Source organism: Sipha flava, unplaced genomic scaffold, assembly GCF_003268045.1.
Source record: "Sipha flava isolate LNK unplaced genomic scaffold, YSA_version1 37_pilon_pilon, whole genome shotgun sequence".
Classification (NCBI taxonomy): Eukaryota; Metazoa; Arthropoda; class Insecta; order Hemiptera; family Aphididae; genus Sipha; species Sipha flava.
Genome location: NW_020273087.1, coordinates 1837342 through 1856507, shown reverse-complemented (window position 1 = coordinate 1856507; position 19166 = coordinate 1837342). Strand labels below are relative to the sequence as shown.

Below are 19166 nucleotides of genomic sequence, written 5' to 3'. Positions count from 1 at the left end.
TTTTACATTGCGATACTTTGTAAGATGTAAAATCGATTGTAAAATCAACAACGTACCTAACACTATACGCAATATCATAACAGTGATAAATATCTTATTAATATTTTGATCGAAGTTCATTACTCGTGTGTTGATCTACACGCACCTAGGTCAGGGACACTTGCATATTTATCATTAAAATTTCGGGCTCAACTTAATAACCTATGAACAACGCACGACACATACATGTGTCTATACGTGTATCGTTTTTGTATTTAACATACAAGTAGGCCAACCACTAGTCGCGTGTGTACCAAGTCGTATTTATAATAATAAAAAATAAATAAAAGCATTGCACAAAACGTCTTAAGCGTGAGGTATAATGAAACACCGAACGAATCGTTTTTTTTTAAACAAGCCGATTTACGTTTTCAAAATACTACCATTAAGGTGGTTGGCTAATCTAATTAAGACCGAACTAATAACACTGCAACACAAAACACACACACACACACACACTCATATACATGTATCTGTGATAAGACTTGAATAGTCGAATATTCACTATGCAGCCAGTTCATATTAGATATATTAACTACCGAAAATAAGTGTCAAAAGGATAGTGCCTATAAGCATATTGTTCGGCCATAAAAATGCCATATAAAAGCTAATAAAATAGTTATAAAAACCTATATTAATATATTTTCTTCTCGTTTATATTGGTCCTACAATCAGGGGCGGCTCCAGAGCCTTGTTAAGGGGGAGGGGGGGGGGCAAGTTATAATTTTACAAAATAATTTAACAAAAAAAAAACAACAATTCAGTCCGTACAGAAATATGTGCTACGCAATTCATGTTTTGAACATCATAAAATAATAATATCATAGTATCATACCATAGTATATTTTATATTATTATAGTTTATTTATAGCTTTATTGGTTCTTCGTAATATAGATAGGCAGGTACATCGTATACACCGCCATACCTCTATGGCCGTATCTACATACTTGTGCGTGTCGTATAACAGTCCATATTATAATATGCATTTTTTGTTAAAAATATACATTTTTTTATAAATACGGTACGGGCTTGACGGGGCCGCTGTCCCTAGCCCCCATCCCCTGGAGCCGCATCTGCCAACAGCGTTTAGTGTTCGTCCCATTTACACGGAAAATACAAACCAATCACGTATAGTTATACAATTACGAATCCGATAGTTACGTTTAATGTTGCCGAACGATGAAAGCCTAAAAAAAGTGTCCTCGAGGACGGAGTGCTGCGTGCGCTCAAAAAAGTGTACTCTTGCACTACCGATTGAATTCAACGCCGAGGTTCGATTTTCGGTCCATAATTTTGCGCAATAAAACGGTTAATAGTGTTTCATTGTACGCGTACCATTATTCTTTGTGCGGACACACGCGCGCGCGCACGGGACCGCTCGTTTGTACACCCGATAATAGTGTAAGAAAATCCAATCGGCGCGTGTACCCGCGCGGCCGTACTTCCATCGCGGCCACAACTTAACCGCTGCTCAATAATAATGAATACCGCGGTATTGTGTGTCGTTATTAAATAATCACCGTGTGCACGTGTACTTACTGATTACTTACTGGTGCAGTGCAACGCCGTAGCACGGGCGCGCGTGCGTGCGCGAACAACGGTCGTATTCGTCTGTACGTAGTGGGAGGCGGAGGCCGATGAAAAGAGAATGGTGTGTGCGGTGTCCGGATGAAAGTAAAACTCGCGTCGGCCGTGCAGAGTAAATAGAAGAGACCCGACCGATCGCAAAACGTTTTATTTTGACTGCAACGGTCCACGTCGTCAACGTGCTCGACCGGATCGCTAGCGTCAGTCAGTCCACCGACAGCCGTCTTCACGTCCGCAACGGAACACCCGGAGAACGCTGCGCAGACCGTTAACCCCGAACATACACGTACACGCACACACGTGAGTACAGCTTATACGTATAGCGATCCGGAGGCGGCCCTAGTAAGCACTTACTTGGTGCCCCGGTAAAAACATTTTATTTTATTTTTTTTTGTACGTTTTGGTTAAATAGATTAAAATTGAACAGGCGTACCGGTATTTTTTTGAACATGTTCGGGTATACGGTACATGATTTACGTTTTAGCGTTTGAGTAGTTCAAATGTGATACGAGCCAAGCCAGAACGATTTTTTTTTTTTTTTTTTGCGGTGGTTCAAATTATACCGCCCCGGTAAGACGTGAACGTTCAAACCGTTTCTGGTATTTTATGCGTATGTGTGCACACGCACGCTTGTGTCGAAACGTTTTCGCCTACCCGTGTTTACCGTGATTTCGTGCCGTTTGTTTTTAACGTTATTGTTATGCCGAACGCAGGGCCGGCTCGAGGCGAACTATGCACATTCCTAGAGCAGCACTTTAGTGGGGGCGGCGTTTTCAAAATTGACTCGAACATTTTTTTTTTTTATTGTTCTATCGGTGTTTTTATAAGAAAAATATTTAAATTAATTCATTCGTGAAAACCACTTACCGGTACAATAAAATAATATTGTCTCAATTTATTACATTGCTATATATTACGACCTACGCTGAGCGTTTTCAATTACTCCAAAAATATAAATAACCATACAAATCACTTCCGCGCTTTCTGATAGCCGCGATAGTGATGGGTTTTGAGTAATAACTATAGAAATCATTTTTAAGTCTTTTTACGTATAATTCTATACATAAAATTAAAAATTAAATTAATTTTATACAGATATGTCACATAAATCATAGGGGAAGATGATAAATTAAGATAAGAGCTCAATTATTTTTTTTTTTTAGAGGCAGCAAAATTTAATTTTGCTTATTGCACTATTTTTGCTTGGGCCGAATCTGGTCGTACGGCCGAAAAAATATCAATGGCCAATAGTGTAATCGCGTGAGCTTCGACTGTTATAATTATTTAATAGCTGCAAGCGAGCACATTTAACGCGTCACGGAATCTTATGGGAAATTTAACGATAAAACTCGCCTAAAAATTCTGTATATGTGGAAGTATCGTTGGTTTTGTTTGACCTTCTAATTATCATTTTGAGATTCAAAAGATAAATTAATAAAATTTAAAGAAAAATCTCAACCCCATATTATAAATAATCGATTTTCCAATTAATATCATATTATTTCCGTATTAGTTTATTTATTTATGGTTAGATCCACTAGCCGCATAAAATTCGAATAAACAAATCGTAATACGTTGATTTCTTATGAATCCTATATTTGAATTAATGATACAAGCTCATCACCAAAATCTACTAAGATCATTAATTAAGATATTGAAATAATTATTCAACATTACGTATATCACATTATTAGTCAGTTTAAACAAATTTTTTTAATAAATAATTTAGTTATAGCTTACTGTAATTACATTTTATAAATAAATATTACATTTATTATGAACTATACTTTAAATTTAATTTAATGTATAGTCCATAATAAATTAAACTGTTCGAATTTTAATTATTGAGAATTTTTTTTAATAATTTAATCGACTTAAAGTATTTTAATAATAATTTATATAAAAAGGAATAAATTATGGGTATGTGTAGCATATACATACAAAATCTTCCAACAATATTTATTTTGATTAAATATGTTATAAATTACACATTTTTATAAGAACTTGATACTTCACTGAATTTTTGTAGAACTTTCATAAAAAAATAGTTAAAATATACTTTATATTATTATATTGATTCATGTAGTCTTATGATTACAGAATTTTACTAAATGAGACTTTATAGTGATTAAAATAATTACATAAATGAGAGATAACAAATAAAATCATCTTTAAGTATCATATATCATAATTTATTAATAAGTTACATAACATTTAAAAAATACATACATATCTTTAGTATAAAAGTTATTAACGAAAAACTTTTTTCAGTGTTAAAATCATTTTAATGCATTTCCTTGATAAAATGTACATTCAAAATAAGTCTTCATAAAAAAAAAATTAATATAAGGAATATATTTAAACACACCTAAAATAAAATAAATTGATATTTCGGAAAACGATTACTATCTCTATATTTTAACTATAGATTTATATACATATATATATAATTTTATTTAGAGTTAAAACTTAGTAAGATTATTCAATAATTATATGTAAATATAAGTAAAATTTTATTATAATACATTTTTACGAACAATTAAATACACTGAAATATTGTGAAACTATTATGACAAGGAGATATTTTTCAACTTTTAAATTGAAAATTTCACATTTCAATAATAATACATAAAAAATTTAAACTAGTAACTTTTTTTAAATGTAAGAAAGAACAGGAAAAAAAATTGGAAATAGATAATATTGTACAATTTTATTCCCCAGTAATTTGTATTTTTATTTGTATAGTTAGCAATTTTATTTTCTATGATTTAAAAATTAAAAGAAATGCTTAATCTAAAACTAAGTTATATTGAAAATCATAAAATTGATGAGTTATTCTTTTTTTTTTTTTTTTTGGTGCTTATTATCTCGAAAATTAAACATAATTTACGATTTTTTTTTTTTTAGATGTTTGATATTCAGATAAAATTTAATTTATGTTATTTATATTTCAATGTTTTCAATTTGCATCGTAAATTGTCATTTGTTCACCTTGTAAGCCACTATATTATTTAAAACTGTTTTCAATTAAATTAATTTCCAAAACTGAAAACAGAAAAAACTTGATTTTAACTATAACTGGTTTTTTTTTCTATTGAATAATGTCTTCAAACGTAAAATGTCGTGCAAAAAAAACTAGTATTTGTATGATGTAGTATACGTATACCTACACATATTATGTATGTATGATGTAATTAAATTAAATTAAATTTTCTCAACTTTTTTTATTCTTGCCTACAACTCGCTTTCTCTAACGACGCATGGTTATAAACATGACCGCAACCTTGGTGTAACGGTGCATTAAACGTAAAAGAAAACAGATCACAATAGAATACACTATTTAACCAATGATTTGATCGCATACATTTAATAACAACTAATGATCAAGTCCAGTACCCGTGTTTAATGATATTTCGTACAGCGCATAATATATGTATCGTTTGTTGGTCCTAAACCACATTCTTACAAACTCTCACTGCAACGCGCCACTGGTTTTCAGAACTGTTTCCTTTCCACAGTGTGCGCATGTTATCAAGAAGAACTGCTCACAATGCATCGTTAATTTCAATCTGAGCTGTATACATTTATACTATACAGACTGGTATATCTCGCAGAGCATTTAGAATGATTCAGAATATTTGATTTTAAATGTATATATAAGTTTTGTCGATCTGCGCTATTATATATACGAGTATTAAAATAACACAGCCACGTACAAGAATATCATCGGAGTAAACAAAGCGATCGTTAGGTTTCTGCGATACGGAGACGTTCTCTTTTGCAAAAACAATTAATTTTATAACCATTCCTCCTCTTTTTTTCGGGGTGTCTGCAAATTATGCGCGTGCACTGCACACCCACTGCAATCTGTAATGTATGAATACATACGTGTGCATAATATGTTTTTAGCTCTTACACATTTATATACTCGTATAATATGCATGTATTTTTTTTTTTTTTTTTTGATTGATCGCTACATTACCGCTCGTGAGTGCCTAATTGAGTTATATACGTTTATGCCCGAAGATGGTTGCAACACACACACACCGCGTATAGTCGCATCATCGAATGAAATAAATAATCGTCATCGGCCCTTTACACGAATGTGCCACGGTTGTAGTTCGTGACTGTAGGGTCCACCGGCAGCGTACAGCCGCGCTATGTCAATTATTATATAATAGTTTTCTCATGCCCTAACGATGACCCACAAAATGAGAATAAAAAATTGCTCATCGAATGAAATTCAACTCGTTAATTTACGCGCCTCTGCGATGCAAAATCACGAGGCTCATGATACAACGGAATTATGCATAATATTGTTATAATACCGTTTATAATAGTATTTATCGGTTTTTACGAACACTTTGCTTTATTTGTGCTATAGATATAAAGCGTATAGATATAAAACCGTCAAAGATACGATTTAGTTCCATGAACCATAATTGAACTTAATCGATTGGTACATTTATTTTTAAAAACAAATTTTATGAAGTTCAAATTGATATTTCTGTTATACGCCGCTCGCAATCGGTTTATTTTATTTTTCCGTTTATTCGTATTCATTTCAAATCAATGTTCCCCGTTTTTTTCCGATACACATCTGTTCTTTTCACAGTTACCCAGACCGATAAGGTACTTTTATATACTTTATTCTTGTCGATCCCTGCACCACACGATGACCATTTTTTTTCTTACATTTTAAGTTAAAATATCTAAGGTAATATAATCTGTAACTTTAAAAAAAAAATCTGCTTCGAAAATCAAACTAGAAGAGTATCTACAACGCAGTGAGTACTCGTACTATATGCATGCGGTGATGTTGAACTTGTGACGGTCCGTGATCGCATATCGCATGCGTATCACATGAGAGATTTTCTTCCGCAGGAAACTAATGATCGGAGAAAGCACTGCGCTGTTGTCGAGATCGACACGAAGAAAACAATCACGACACAGAGATAAAACATCTAAGATATCGCGCATTAGTTTTCCAACGGATGCGTGTGCATGCGCGCGGCGGAATCTCCGAATCGCGTACCATATAATATATAGGTACCTCTAATGTACGATCGAAAAAAACTCGTTACCCGTTTATTCGACCGATCGTTTCATAGACGTGAACACATTTAGCACGCAGTAATCGCACGCATAATTAATCTGATTGTTCGAACGCGATGAAACGAAATAAAACGCCATCATCGTGTTCTACAACTACAGGTAGGTACAGTAATGTGTTGCGCTGAACGACATTCGCATTCGTCACGCAGTTATCTCTCACGGACCGAGTACTGCAGAGTGCCGAAGAACGAAATGACCGGCGTGCATCATAACAATAACAACGTTGTCCGCAGTTGTTCGGGACATAATCGTCAAATACGATCTCGGCGACGACGCATTGTGTTCTTATAATTTTTGTCGTCAACTACATGCAGGCTTATTGTAGAGTTAGTTATGTATTCTTGCACGTGTTGTTCCATAACGCCCGGTTTTGTTTAAATATATATATTACATACATGCGCGTGCTCGTGTAAAAAATACGATACGAACGTTGGCGAAATGAAATTTTACAACCCGAATCGGCGTTCAGAATGTAAATTATATAATGATATTCTATACCATTGGCTCTCTCTCTCTTTCTTACTCTCTTCTGTACGCGTTATAACGTTATCGAAACAGTGTTTAATTTTCTTAAACGAATCTTGGAAAAAAGTGACTGAAAAAAAAGATTCACAGCTAATCGAATGAACGAGGACATAATTTGAATTATGTATTACGTGACGGTATAATTTTATGAAAATGAGTATAAATATTAATACTCGTGGTGGGAAATACAAATCTGATTCATAAAACTGCAGCAATATACTCGTAATAAATAATATACGTTTAGACGAACCACTACAAAAGTCGATACTAAAACCTGCAGCATTGTATTTTGTTCGTTGAGAACGCGTACAATAGACAGTGACCCGAGTGTTCGTTAGCAATGGCGATATTAAAACCTGTGGTATAATTATATAGATTTATAATCAACAAGAATTTCACGCGTACAAATAATTATTGTACATGTATATGGTTTGGGATTTACTACCAATAACGGGGAATCGATTGTTTCTAAATCTGCCAACAGTTGGTCCAACATTGTATCCGACAAAACGTTGTTCATGGATAAACATCAAGCTAGTATTGTTGTATTTATCTAGAAACGCGACACGAATATTCTAACGGGTCACGTAGTGCACATTTCATCCCGCGCGTACATCCCTGGCAACATTGTACAACACCACGTCGTGATGTATACAACAATATGTAAATTTGTATGAATAATCTTATTTGAAACCTCCCGGACTCGTTTGGACGTGATTCGATCGTATAATGTTCATGTCGTAGTATACGAGTACACATAATATAATATATACGTCTATGATATGAATAAATTGGCGAACGCGTGTCACGAGTGCCAAGTACAATACAAATGCGAGTGGATCCAATTTGAAAATGCGAAAATTTAAATTTTTTTTTCTAAATGCGTTGTAAGATGTCGAGTGATAACGCACAATGCAATAATATGAGTACGTGAGAGAAAAATGTATCTTAACATTAGCAGTCCAAAATAAAGAATTACGTAGGATCAAATTTAAACCCTCCGTTTAAAACGATATAACGTCATATTATTATACTTAACACGCAGCTGTTCTGTATCTGCATTTATATAGTTGAATATCGTTGTGACATGACCACTTTGGATTCTTGTCAGAGATAAACGTTTTGTTTCAGTATTTCAAATCTAGGTACGTTTCAAACTGTCGCAGGTTTCGCTATCAACGTATAATACTTAATATACACAGTTTCTCATCGTACTCGTTTCAGTCCATCAATCATTTTTTCCTGGATATTGTTTAGATCATTACGTTTTTCTAGGACAAACTGAAAGATATTTTTCAATACATTTCTAAGTGCATAAACTCGGTTTAAAAAAATGTCAATTCGTTTTCCAAGTAACCGATTCACTAACGTGGTTTTTCCAAAAAAAATTTATCAGTAAAGTTATTGACTTTCAACGGTGAAACCGGTCTAAAACGGAATGTGGTCTACGTCCCGTGTGATCCTGGTACATATTGTTTTCGCTGTAGCTACGCATTTTAGACATTTCGATAAAATATCTAACAACTCGTACTATTGTTACTATTACTGTTTGCATGAGAAATTGTATGTCTTATCGATTCTTTGAAAATTCATTGTAGTATGATACGAATACTCGACGAAAGTTAATAAATGTAACATAACTTTATTCGGGAAGACCGTGTGATTACGATCAGGTCGTTTCGGGGTTAAAGGGTTATTGTAAGGAGCGAAGGTGGGGTGGTATGGTATACGCGACGCACTTATACCATATATACCACATAAGTAATGACTAGAGCTCACGGAATTCACGTGTCACGTGTAAAATCCAAAATAAAAACGTATATCCTTAACTTAATACTGTACTATTAATATTTTATTAAAACTTCAAGTGTATAACATGAAATTACTAATTTTACCATTGTAAAAATGGATATATATTTTGGATAAACATGTATTTCACGTGTACACGTGAATTCCGTGACACGTGTTTTAAGAGCTCTAGTAATGACTATCTGCGCGTCTGCGAACGCAAAACCTCTACATGGTGTGTCATAACTGTGCACTGACCAAACAACGTGTTGCGCACTAACTAACGGTACGGTAATTTGTGCGTGTTGACAGGATGAAGACAGCCACGGTGTTGTGCGCGACAGCTGTCGTGTTGATGCAAGCGTTGTGCATCACGGCGGCCGGTGGCGAACGTCAACAGCAGTTGCCGCTGTTCTTCCAGGCGGGACGGCCGTTCAACGCGCCAGGTGCGCCGTTGCCCAAGTTCGTGGGCATCGCCGGCAACCAGCAGCCGCAAGCATTCCGTACACTGCCGCCTCAGGTAGACGAGGAACAGGAGGACGAGGAACAACAACGTAACGACGAGGAACCGCACCAGCGCAACGTGATCGCTCCCACGCCGTTGCCTTTCAGGCCGCAGCCGACACAACAGGTGGGTCGGTTTGGAAAGTTTATAAGAATGTTAAGTCCGGTCGAACCCAAATGGTGGTTGGCCAACCAGCGAACACTTCGGGAATGTGAGATAAAAAACAGACAGAGAAAAAAAATTGGCCCCCTACAACGATTGTATAAGTTTTTTGCCCTCCAAAAAAAAAAAAAAAAAAAAATAAAATAAAAAATATTGTAAGTCCGTCGATGTGAAAGTGTCGTAGCAATCACAAACGTGTTGTTCTGCCACGACCATTTTACGTAGCATCGGAATTTCCGCGAGACACTCATCGAGCTGCAGTACTCTTATAGGATTACAAGAGGTTTCCCAACAGAGTTCCTAAAATATTAACAATACAGTCATGTCCTTCAATCAGAGAAAGGATTTCATTAGCCATATCGACCTAGTCACTCAGCAGTTCTGCTAATTAGGCGTCTAACTTAAAATGCGAGCATTAAGACAACGGTCAAATAATTCTTATACACACAAAACATTTATAAGATAATCACGTCCAAATCGTTCTCACCAACCCGTTGTTCTCATTTACCCATAATATTTTTACTCGTCGTACCGGTCAGATGATTTACGATATTCAACTTAGTTGTATGCGCGTACTCTTGTAAATTGGCGCTCAGTCAAGTGGATTAATATGTGGAAAGATATGACTGGAAAATGGGTTCTTCGAGGTCATGCAACGCAGGTAACCATAAATAACCACGGCAATAATGTGCTTGATCATACGCACTAACGAGGCGGCATTACAATCGAAATAAACGGATGCCCGGCAATGCGAGTTATTTTTTCCGACGAATTTCGTCGTGGAGTAGAACGTTAAATCGTACGGCACAGTTCGACGCTGTACACGGCCATGATGTTTTGACGCGTGCGAATTGAAATATAAATCGAAACATGGCGTGATGGGTAGCTGAAAAAGTTCTGGGAGCTACGGAGGAAGGTCACGATCTCGTTCAATCGCGTGTAGATGGCAGATCGCGGACTGTTAAAAAGCGAGCCGGTGACCCGTGAGTTTTCGCGAGACCATGCGGTTTCGCAACGTGCCGACCTATTTGTACTAAATACGTATACTCATCCGACGTCCTCTTTTCGACCAAATACCTAATGTCATGATACATAGCATCTCATTAATCATGAACAGTTTAACGTCAAACATACCGCCGCGGCGCTAACGACTGTTGCAAAGTCGCATGATCTTAATGTTTCTCCGACCGACCGATCGGTCTACCTCTATACGCGCGTGAAGGATACTCGATAAATTCACCGTCTGGACAATTATTGAATAAAAAATATTTACTGTACGATACTTGTCGAACGTTAAATGTACACCGATCACTCGGTTATCCATTCCAGTGGCTACACTATTACACAATAATTGTGTAATACTGTGGCCACTGTTATTCATTTATACATAATTATGTATAATTTATCCAACATATAGAGCGTACGGCCATTCGCAGTTGAATATTTTTGCATATAGATCAAAAGTGTTAACATTGACCGTTAATTTTGTTCTCAGTTCAACCAATTCCACGCATCTCCATCGCCATCCCCGCAGACCTTGCAACCAATTCGTATCAACAGACCCACAGATACTCCGATCAGAAGACCACCTCCTCCGCCATCGTCTCAGTTCAAACCGCTGTCCAGTCAGCCGTTGTCAGTAAGTTTAAAATATATTTTAGCTTTTGTATACGCCATGCAAACACACATCGTATAGAGAAGACATAGTGCAGAGAAGTTCCCGGCGTCCATTAAATTGTATGGCACGATTTGGGTAAAGCTCCACCTATATTTTTAATAAGCAATATTATAAATATTTTAATTTTTTCAAGCATGATATAAATTTCGTATATTCAACGACAAAAGAGGGATAGTTTTTTTAACACATATTATATGTTAAAGCAACCGTGATTTAATTTCATATTATAATAACGTTATCCGAAAGAGTTAATGTCCCCCTTCAAGACTTGACATACACAATGTTATCGGCCACACATTTATATAACAGTTTCAGTGAATCAATTAAAACAATAGGGATTTCGGGATGAAGCGTAATCGTATCGTCGCCATAGGTATAGCAGTGCCGCAAATAAAACGATAGGACGTCCGCCGGAAAATAACGGTTTTTTTTTTGTTTTTTATACTACGGACGTCCTGTTTTGACAGATTTAAACTGAACGCCGTCACTGCGGTGATACAGATTTATTAATACCGTACTTTTCTATCAATATGTACCATACACCTACCGCATATCGTACGAACCGTTCTAGCGTAAAATAATCGCGTTAGAAACGACCGCGCGAACGCGTCTATTGTTCGCAACGAAAATTGACATTTATAAAAAAAAAATATAAATAATAAAAAATCTTTAATGATATAACTCATTTATAATACGCTGTTATATCACTTTAGTCCGAAATATTTTCAGTTAGATACCATGTCTAAATTCATGTTAACACAACATTACTTCAATAATTTTAGATTCTATAAACATAAAACCTGAAAATGGCGGATACTCGTACATTGTTAAAAAAACTAAACGGAATGTTTTTATGTATTATAATCAGCATGACAACTGCAAGGTAAAAAAAAAAACTTGATGTTATGATCGTTTTTATACTATCAGTTATTATTTAACAATATTTCAATTTAAATTGCTAATTTGTTCTTTCTTCATAAAAATAATTTAACGAATACAAGTTATAGCCAAAATGGAATAGTAATAAAATTCAATACTCTATACCGTAAATAATTAATAGGTATATTGTTCATTGTTCAAATTTTTTTTAAAAAAAAGGCAGCATTTTATTATTTTTATCTAAGTATAAACTAAATAAAATATTACTGTTCTAATTATTATTATATATTTTTTTAAGTAATTAATTTGAACAAAATAAAAATCGATTATTATTATTTACTCAACAGATCATAAATACATAAAAGACATTTTTTAAATAAAATATATTTAAGCTCATTTTTAAATTGAGCATTTAAATGTTTAAAGTCTTATAGTTATTACCAAAATATGAATTACATTTTTTTTTACATTTATTTCACTAGATATTTCATAAAGTTGTAAGAATGAAGTCGTACGATATTTTATTATATCTATGTTACAACCACACGGCGTAAAGGATAGGCAATTTTGATGATCTTGTGTATTCGAGGTTTGACGTAATAATTTCATATCATACTTTTTTAAAATACAAAAGACAGTAAAAAATTATTTACTTCCCTTATAATTATTGCCCATTAAGTTTGTTATGCATAATCAAAATCACACTGTATTTCAATAAAAGCAGCTTAGTCAAACTGTTCGAAATTATTTTATCGATAAAATGTCCGCTCATGTTGTCATATATTTTACTTGTCCACTCGACTGTATTTAAACACGCTTAACTCGAGGATAATTATTCTGATGCAGGAAGAAGCTCAAGAATTAGAAGAAGAAAAAGAAGAACCCGACCGTCTTACGCAACTGTTGCCCCAGTCCAAATTTACTTGCGGCGGCAAAAAAACCGGTTATTACGCTGACGAAGGTCTGGACTGCGAAGTGTTCCATTACTGCCAAGACAGCGCCAGACACTCTTGGATATGTCCAGAAGGTTTTGTTTTCCACCAGGTTGGTACAGAGTTTCGTGCATTTATTTGTGCATCAGGAATATCTAAATCGATTGCATTTTAAATTCGGTGAATGCGTTAGTAAAAAAAAAAAATAAAACAACGTGCCGCCCACGATACGCCGACGTTTACTTGTTGGATCCCGAAGACCCTTATTTAAACTAGTTGGATCTCATTAGTTTTCAGGTAGCACACAAGTTGGATCCCACTATCCTACAAGTACTACTCTAGTTAGGTCCATGCAAAAAAGAAACAACCTTTCTTTTCTTATTTTTACAGACCTAGGACTGTCAGTTATACATATATATTTTTAAAAATATTCTTATATATGGTATATATAATTATTAATTGGAAATTAGAATGCTGGTGTATATGGTAATACGACGAGTTAAACGATTGAAAAAAAATTGATTTCCGTCTCCGTGGCCACAGGTGCACCTGATCTGCATGCCGCCCAGCAGCGAGAACATTTGCAAGCAGTCCACGCAGTACCACTTCGTGAACGACTTCCTGTACCGGCCGGTGAACACGGAGGAGGCGAACAGCAGACCGAACGTGACGCTGCGCTACGGCGACCGGTACTACCCGGGCAGCAGCTTCGAGGCCGGCGAGGAGTACGACCGCGAGGAGGAGGAACCGACGCAGCTGAGGCAGCAACAGCAGCAGCAGCACCAGCAGCAGCAACAGTTCCGGCAGCAACCGGTGCTTAGGCAACGGGCCCAGCCGCAGCCGCAGCCCACGCACCAGCACGTGCTGTCCACGCCCCGGCCGGTAGTGTTGCAGCAACACCAGCAACAGCAACAACAGCAGCAGCAGCAGCAGCAGCCTCAGTTCGGCAGGCAACAGTCGCCCAACCAGGTGTTCCACTCGTCCGAAGAGATCAACATACCGCTGCAGCAGAGGAGACCGGTCGCGCCGCAGCCGCAGAGGCCTAGCTTCCTGCAGCAGCAGCAGCAGCAGCAGCAGCAGCAAAACGAGTTCGATTTCAGGAGGAAGTAGGGCACCGACGAAGGTGTCTTCCCGGACCGGCGGCGCGCGCCGTACGTGGAACACGATGACTTCCGCGGTTCCGTGCGCACGGCGAACCGGAACGGGACGGTTTAGTGCACGTTAAGGAACAATATTTATAACCCCCCCCCACCCGATGTATCCTCTCTCACTCACTCTTTCTCACCCTCTCTCATTCTCTCTTTCGCTCCATCTTCATCTTTCCATGATGCTTTACGGCACAACACCGTGGAGACATCGTCGATCTGTATTGTTATTATAATTATTATGTACATACGACGTTTTATATTATTATTTTATTTTTACGTATTTAAAACGAAAGTCCGAAAACGTAACCGACACTGTTTTCGGAGAGCGATGGGCATGTGGGCATGGATATGGCAAGGTCTGGGAAAAAAACTAACTGAACTGCACCCGAACGTTTTTCAGTGACGGTTAATGTTTAAATACACGTCCTTAAACATAAAGAGTACCTTTGATTACCGTTCGAATCGACAACAGGTGTTTTAAAGAAGGAACGCTGTCCATCAACCCGTCATCCGCGAAAAAATGTTTCGAAACAATCCATCTTTAAAAATAATTACTCTCCACCACACACCGTTGCAACCGTCGTGTTTTGTGTGCCAGTCCACATCGCGTCACTCTGCCGACGATTACACACTTGATATATTTTTCAAACTATGTCATCTTGCGTTTTGTAATATCGCGTAGTGTTCCGTTAAACCCATTATTTAAAAATCATCGTTGTGCAAACCGCAAGCAAAATATATTTATAACACGAATCGCTCGCGGCAACGCGTACGTATTAATTGCAAGTCATCGTAAGAATTATACGTTTACGACAACCGTTTTTTCTCCCCCTTTGATCGACATAATTTTTAAATTTCAAAAATTGTAATACAAATCATACTTTCATACTTGCACTACACATGCCATTGTTCGAAAACCATTATGTATATTTAATTTACTGTTTATTTATAATATTCTCCATTATATTCGTAGTTTACGAAAAAAAAAAAATATCGTATTGTTATTGCGGTCATTGTAATATTATATTATACATTATTATATACCCAATTATTTAAAATTTTTATTAAGTATCAATCGCTTAATTGTAGTCAGGTTAACGTATCGAAAACCTGTGAATAAATCGGCGAACGTCGTAAAATAATAATATCCAAGCGTTTTTTAAATTATATTCAATAATATAAGCACGAAGAGTGTCAAATTGCTTGTATAATAAATAATAATTGAGTGTACTATACGGTAAATACTTAATAAGGAGTATAATAGTACATCTAATGAATCAACTATTGTCATTTTACTAAATCATTTATTATATACTGCCAATGTTGTTCTTCGAAAAAAAAATAATAACAATAATGTAACCATAATTAGTGGTAATTATAATTATTATGTAGACGTGAATAAAACGTTTGTGATTTAAATTTAAAAAAAAAACTGTTGGACACATTTTAATCCGTCTAAATCACAGTCCATATTATGTAATCAAACTTCTTATATGGCGATAATAAGACTTAGTAAAGCAGCTGAATGTTTTTCATGTTCACTCGATTTAAAAAAAAAAAAAAAAATATCACGTTTCCGTCATTATCGGTTTTTCTTTGATGAACTTTAAAACAAATTGTATACATGCAAACACGCATATTGCATATGAAAAATATTACCATTTGTAATGAAGATCTCCTTGGTAATCAACTGAATACTGATCACGTTGCATTGATACACAAGTACAATTTACTGTCTTGACCTTTTACATTATTAATAATACCAATACTATATATGAATAAATAAATAATACAAAAACTACTTTTAAGCCCTAAAAACTGTTTAAATATTCGTATGGCTGAAATTTGGATTAGTTATGTAATTTTAATAATACAACAAGTTGAAAACAATGGGAATCGACATTATAATGCGACACAAATTTTTTTTTTTTGTAAAAACTAAATATATAAATATATGTATATACTATTTACATGGGTCCCTGAATTACTAGAATGTGTCGTCAATATTTGTCTAAAGAATGACCATTAAATCCACCCCCGTACCCTCCATCCACTTCATACACCTGTACACAAAAGCGTACATAACGGGGCATAGTGGGTCTATCAAAACCCCTCAGCATTAATGCTAAGAATTTGTATTGGTATAATTTTATAATAAGGTCAAATGTACGAATATTATAAATAATTCTATACGCTTTTATTCATAAAAGAAATATTTGCGTTACCTACTGCTATAAATAATAGCAACAACTAGCCTACAAATATTTTCCTCAACTTTTATCTCGGTCACCGGTAAACTAAAATTATGAACAGACAACTTTTCGAGAAAAAAAAAAGAAAATTATTTTTAATATTCTTATTACCTACTCAAACACTGCGAATTATTAAGAATCAAAGCTGAATTCACGTGGCACGTAGTTAAAAATCTGTCGATATTTAATTGCGATACTTCTATGGCCAGTTCTCGCACTGGGACTTATTTAAATTCTATTATCAGTGAAAAAAAAATAACAATAACACAGTTGTATATATATATGTGTGCAATAATTACATCTGTTTAGCTAAAAAAATATTTCCCCCTCCATAAATACGTCCCTGCATCGTGTGATAACTATGATATTACAGTATCCTGAGAAACGAGCGTTCATTAATCGCAATCTTTCGATCAGAATCACAATTATTGGTTTTTCATTTTTATTTATAAGCTATGAAAAGTTCCATTCAATCATTATAATTTAAAAAATGGCTTGGTTCGTAATGCAACAACAACCGTTATCAAACGTTAAATTTTTATCTCCGATTGTAGTGATAAATTTTCTTTGTTTGCTTATCACAGTGATAGAAGTTAACTGTGGCCTTAATTTTTTTTAATGTGAGACTACTAATACTCTAAAATAATACACTTTTATTATTCTGTGCTACTAATTGTTTTGTTATTGTGATAGCCAAATTAAAAATACCTAATATTATTGCAACAGTAATTCTGTAGTATTATGTTTAGTTGTGGTTGCTATTGTTATGGTTATTATACTTTATCGAATTTTCATTAATGACACTGAATAGGCATTTTTTCGACTAAATTCATACGAACACAATTTCTATTAAGTAAGTCAAAACAATTTTTCTTCTATGTACTATTTGTTACATTTAGAATGACTTGATGATGATTCATTACAACCTACTACGATTTTGATACTAATTTTGATTTATTTTGATATTCTTAGTTCTCTGACCATTTAATGTATTATCAATACAATATTTAGAATTCATAAACATTATATAATTATAAATTATACTATATAAAAATAAACCTATACAGTTGTTTACTACAACTATAGGTTAATTTGTTGGCTCTTATATTTCAACTTATAAATATAACATTATATATAAACAGTTTCAAAAACCTTGATAATTTTTTATTTATTTTACTTCGTAATCTTTGATTTGTTATAACTTTACTTATTGTATTGTAGAGTAAATGCTGATAATGTCTCTTCAATCGCTAGACTTTCTACTCCAGCAAGCAGAAGAATCAGAAAAAACAAATGTACCTAAAAAATCTGGTAAAATAGATTTGCATACACCATTTGGTCTAAATGATTTAATGTTTGATGACAATGAGTTATATTCCTGTGATCAAAATATTACCTCTTCAATGTCAAGACTACATCTTGATAACCAAGTGACTGATAAATGTTCAAATATAAATGATTATATTAGCAAACATTTATCATTGTTATCTACTGATGAATCTAAACTATCAATTGTTGAAAATGTTAATGACATAAAACAAAAACTTCCACTTGTTGACAAAAACAATGAAAATTGTGAAAATATAATGAAATGTAAAGATAAAACAGCACTAAAACCACTAACACAAAACAAAGGTGGTCATACAAAAAATTATAAGATTTTTCGTACTAAATTATGGTCAAAGGTTCGGAAATCACCTTTGGAGAAATCAGATACTGGACTGAGCTTAACTATTGGACGAAAGTACCCCAAATCAAATTCTAATTTGATGAATGATTATCTCTGCAAGGTATTATTTGAAACACGAAGCCGTGGATTCAGGTTTAATACACCTTCTCCAGATGAATTGGTACTGTCTTGGATGGATATTGTTCGACAAATGCCAAATAAATGACCATGTTATATTTATTAAGAAAAATAAATTGAATATTTATATGATACTCTTAGACTAAACATACTAACTATTCTAGTTAATGGAAAAAATGTACAATTAATTATTAAATTTTATACTTAAATATGTTTAAATTAGATAAGATAAATTAATAAACACAATACGTGTGTTATAAAATTTTATACAGCATTTATCCATTTTGAAAATGGAATTTTTACAAGAAATTTAAGTTAAACACATCCAATACCACCAGGGTGCAAAAAAAAAAAATTACGCAATATTTATAATAAATTTCATCCATTGTTTTTAAACCCTAACCCATTAAGAAAACCAGTTAAATTTAAATTTTGTTTTCTACTATTAGAAAACTTATAAAATTTATCTGGGTACCATAGCACTTTAAATATAGATTAATTTAACTCATTTAACATAAGTTATTTAAAATTTAAATTCTAAATCATAATATTTATCAACTACTATAAAATATTGTAAAACTATAGAGTAGTACAAATTAAGGAAGGATTACATCAATAATTAAAAATTTAAACCACCTAAACTTCTTTGGGTATTTTTTTTTTATGAGTTATATTATATATTATTTTATTTTTTAATTATTTAAATAGGAAATTATAAAATAAACAAAACATTAACAAAAAATATAGG

The 19166-nt window shown here is 34.2% G+C and overlaps 2 protein-coding genes across 2 annotated transcripts; both read left to right on the top strand.

The window, feature by feature from the left end:
- The first annotated feature begins 1749 nt into the window (after nucleotides 1-1749).
- On the top strand, nucleotides 1750-15355 carry LOC112688137 (nuclear transcription factor Y subunit beta-like). The gene is made up of 5 exons (XM_025561188.1): nucleotides 1750-1927; nucleotides 9368-9686; nucleotides 11218-11361; nucleotides 13126-13323; nucleotides 13755-15355. The coding sequence occupies exons 2-5, from the start codon at nucleotides 9369-9371 to the stop codon at nucleotides 14319-14321; spliced, it is 1227 nt and encodes a 408-aa protein (XP_025416973.1). The 5' UTR covers nucleotides 1750-1927; nucleotide 9368; the 3' UTR covers nucleotides 14322-15355.
- A 1742-nt stretch (nucleotides 15356-17097) lies between these two features.
- Nucleotides 17098-18909, top strand: LOC112688160. Its single transcript, XM_025561226.1, has 2 exons — nucleotides 17098-17464; nucleotides 17833-18909. The coding sequence occupies exon 2, from the start codon at nucleotides 17838-17840 to the stop codon at nucleotides 18504-18506; it is 669 nt and encodes a 222-aa protein (XP_025417011.1). The 5' UTR covers nucleotides 17098-17464; nucleotides 17833-17837; the 3' UTR covers nucleotides 18507-18909.
- Nucleotides 18910-19166: the final 257 nt, after the last annotated feature.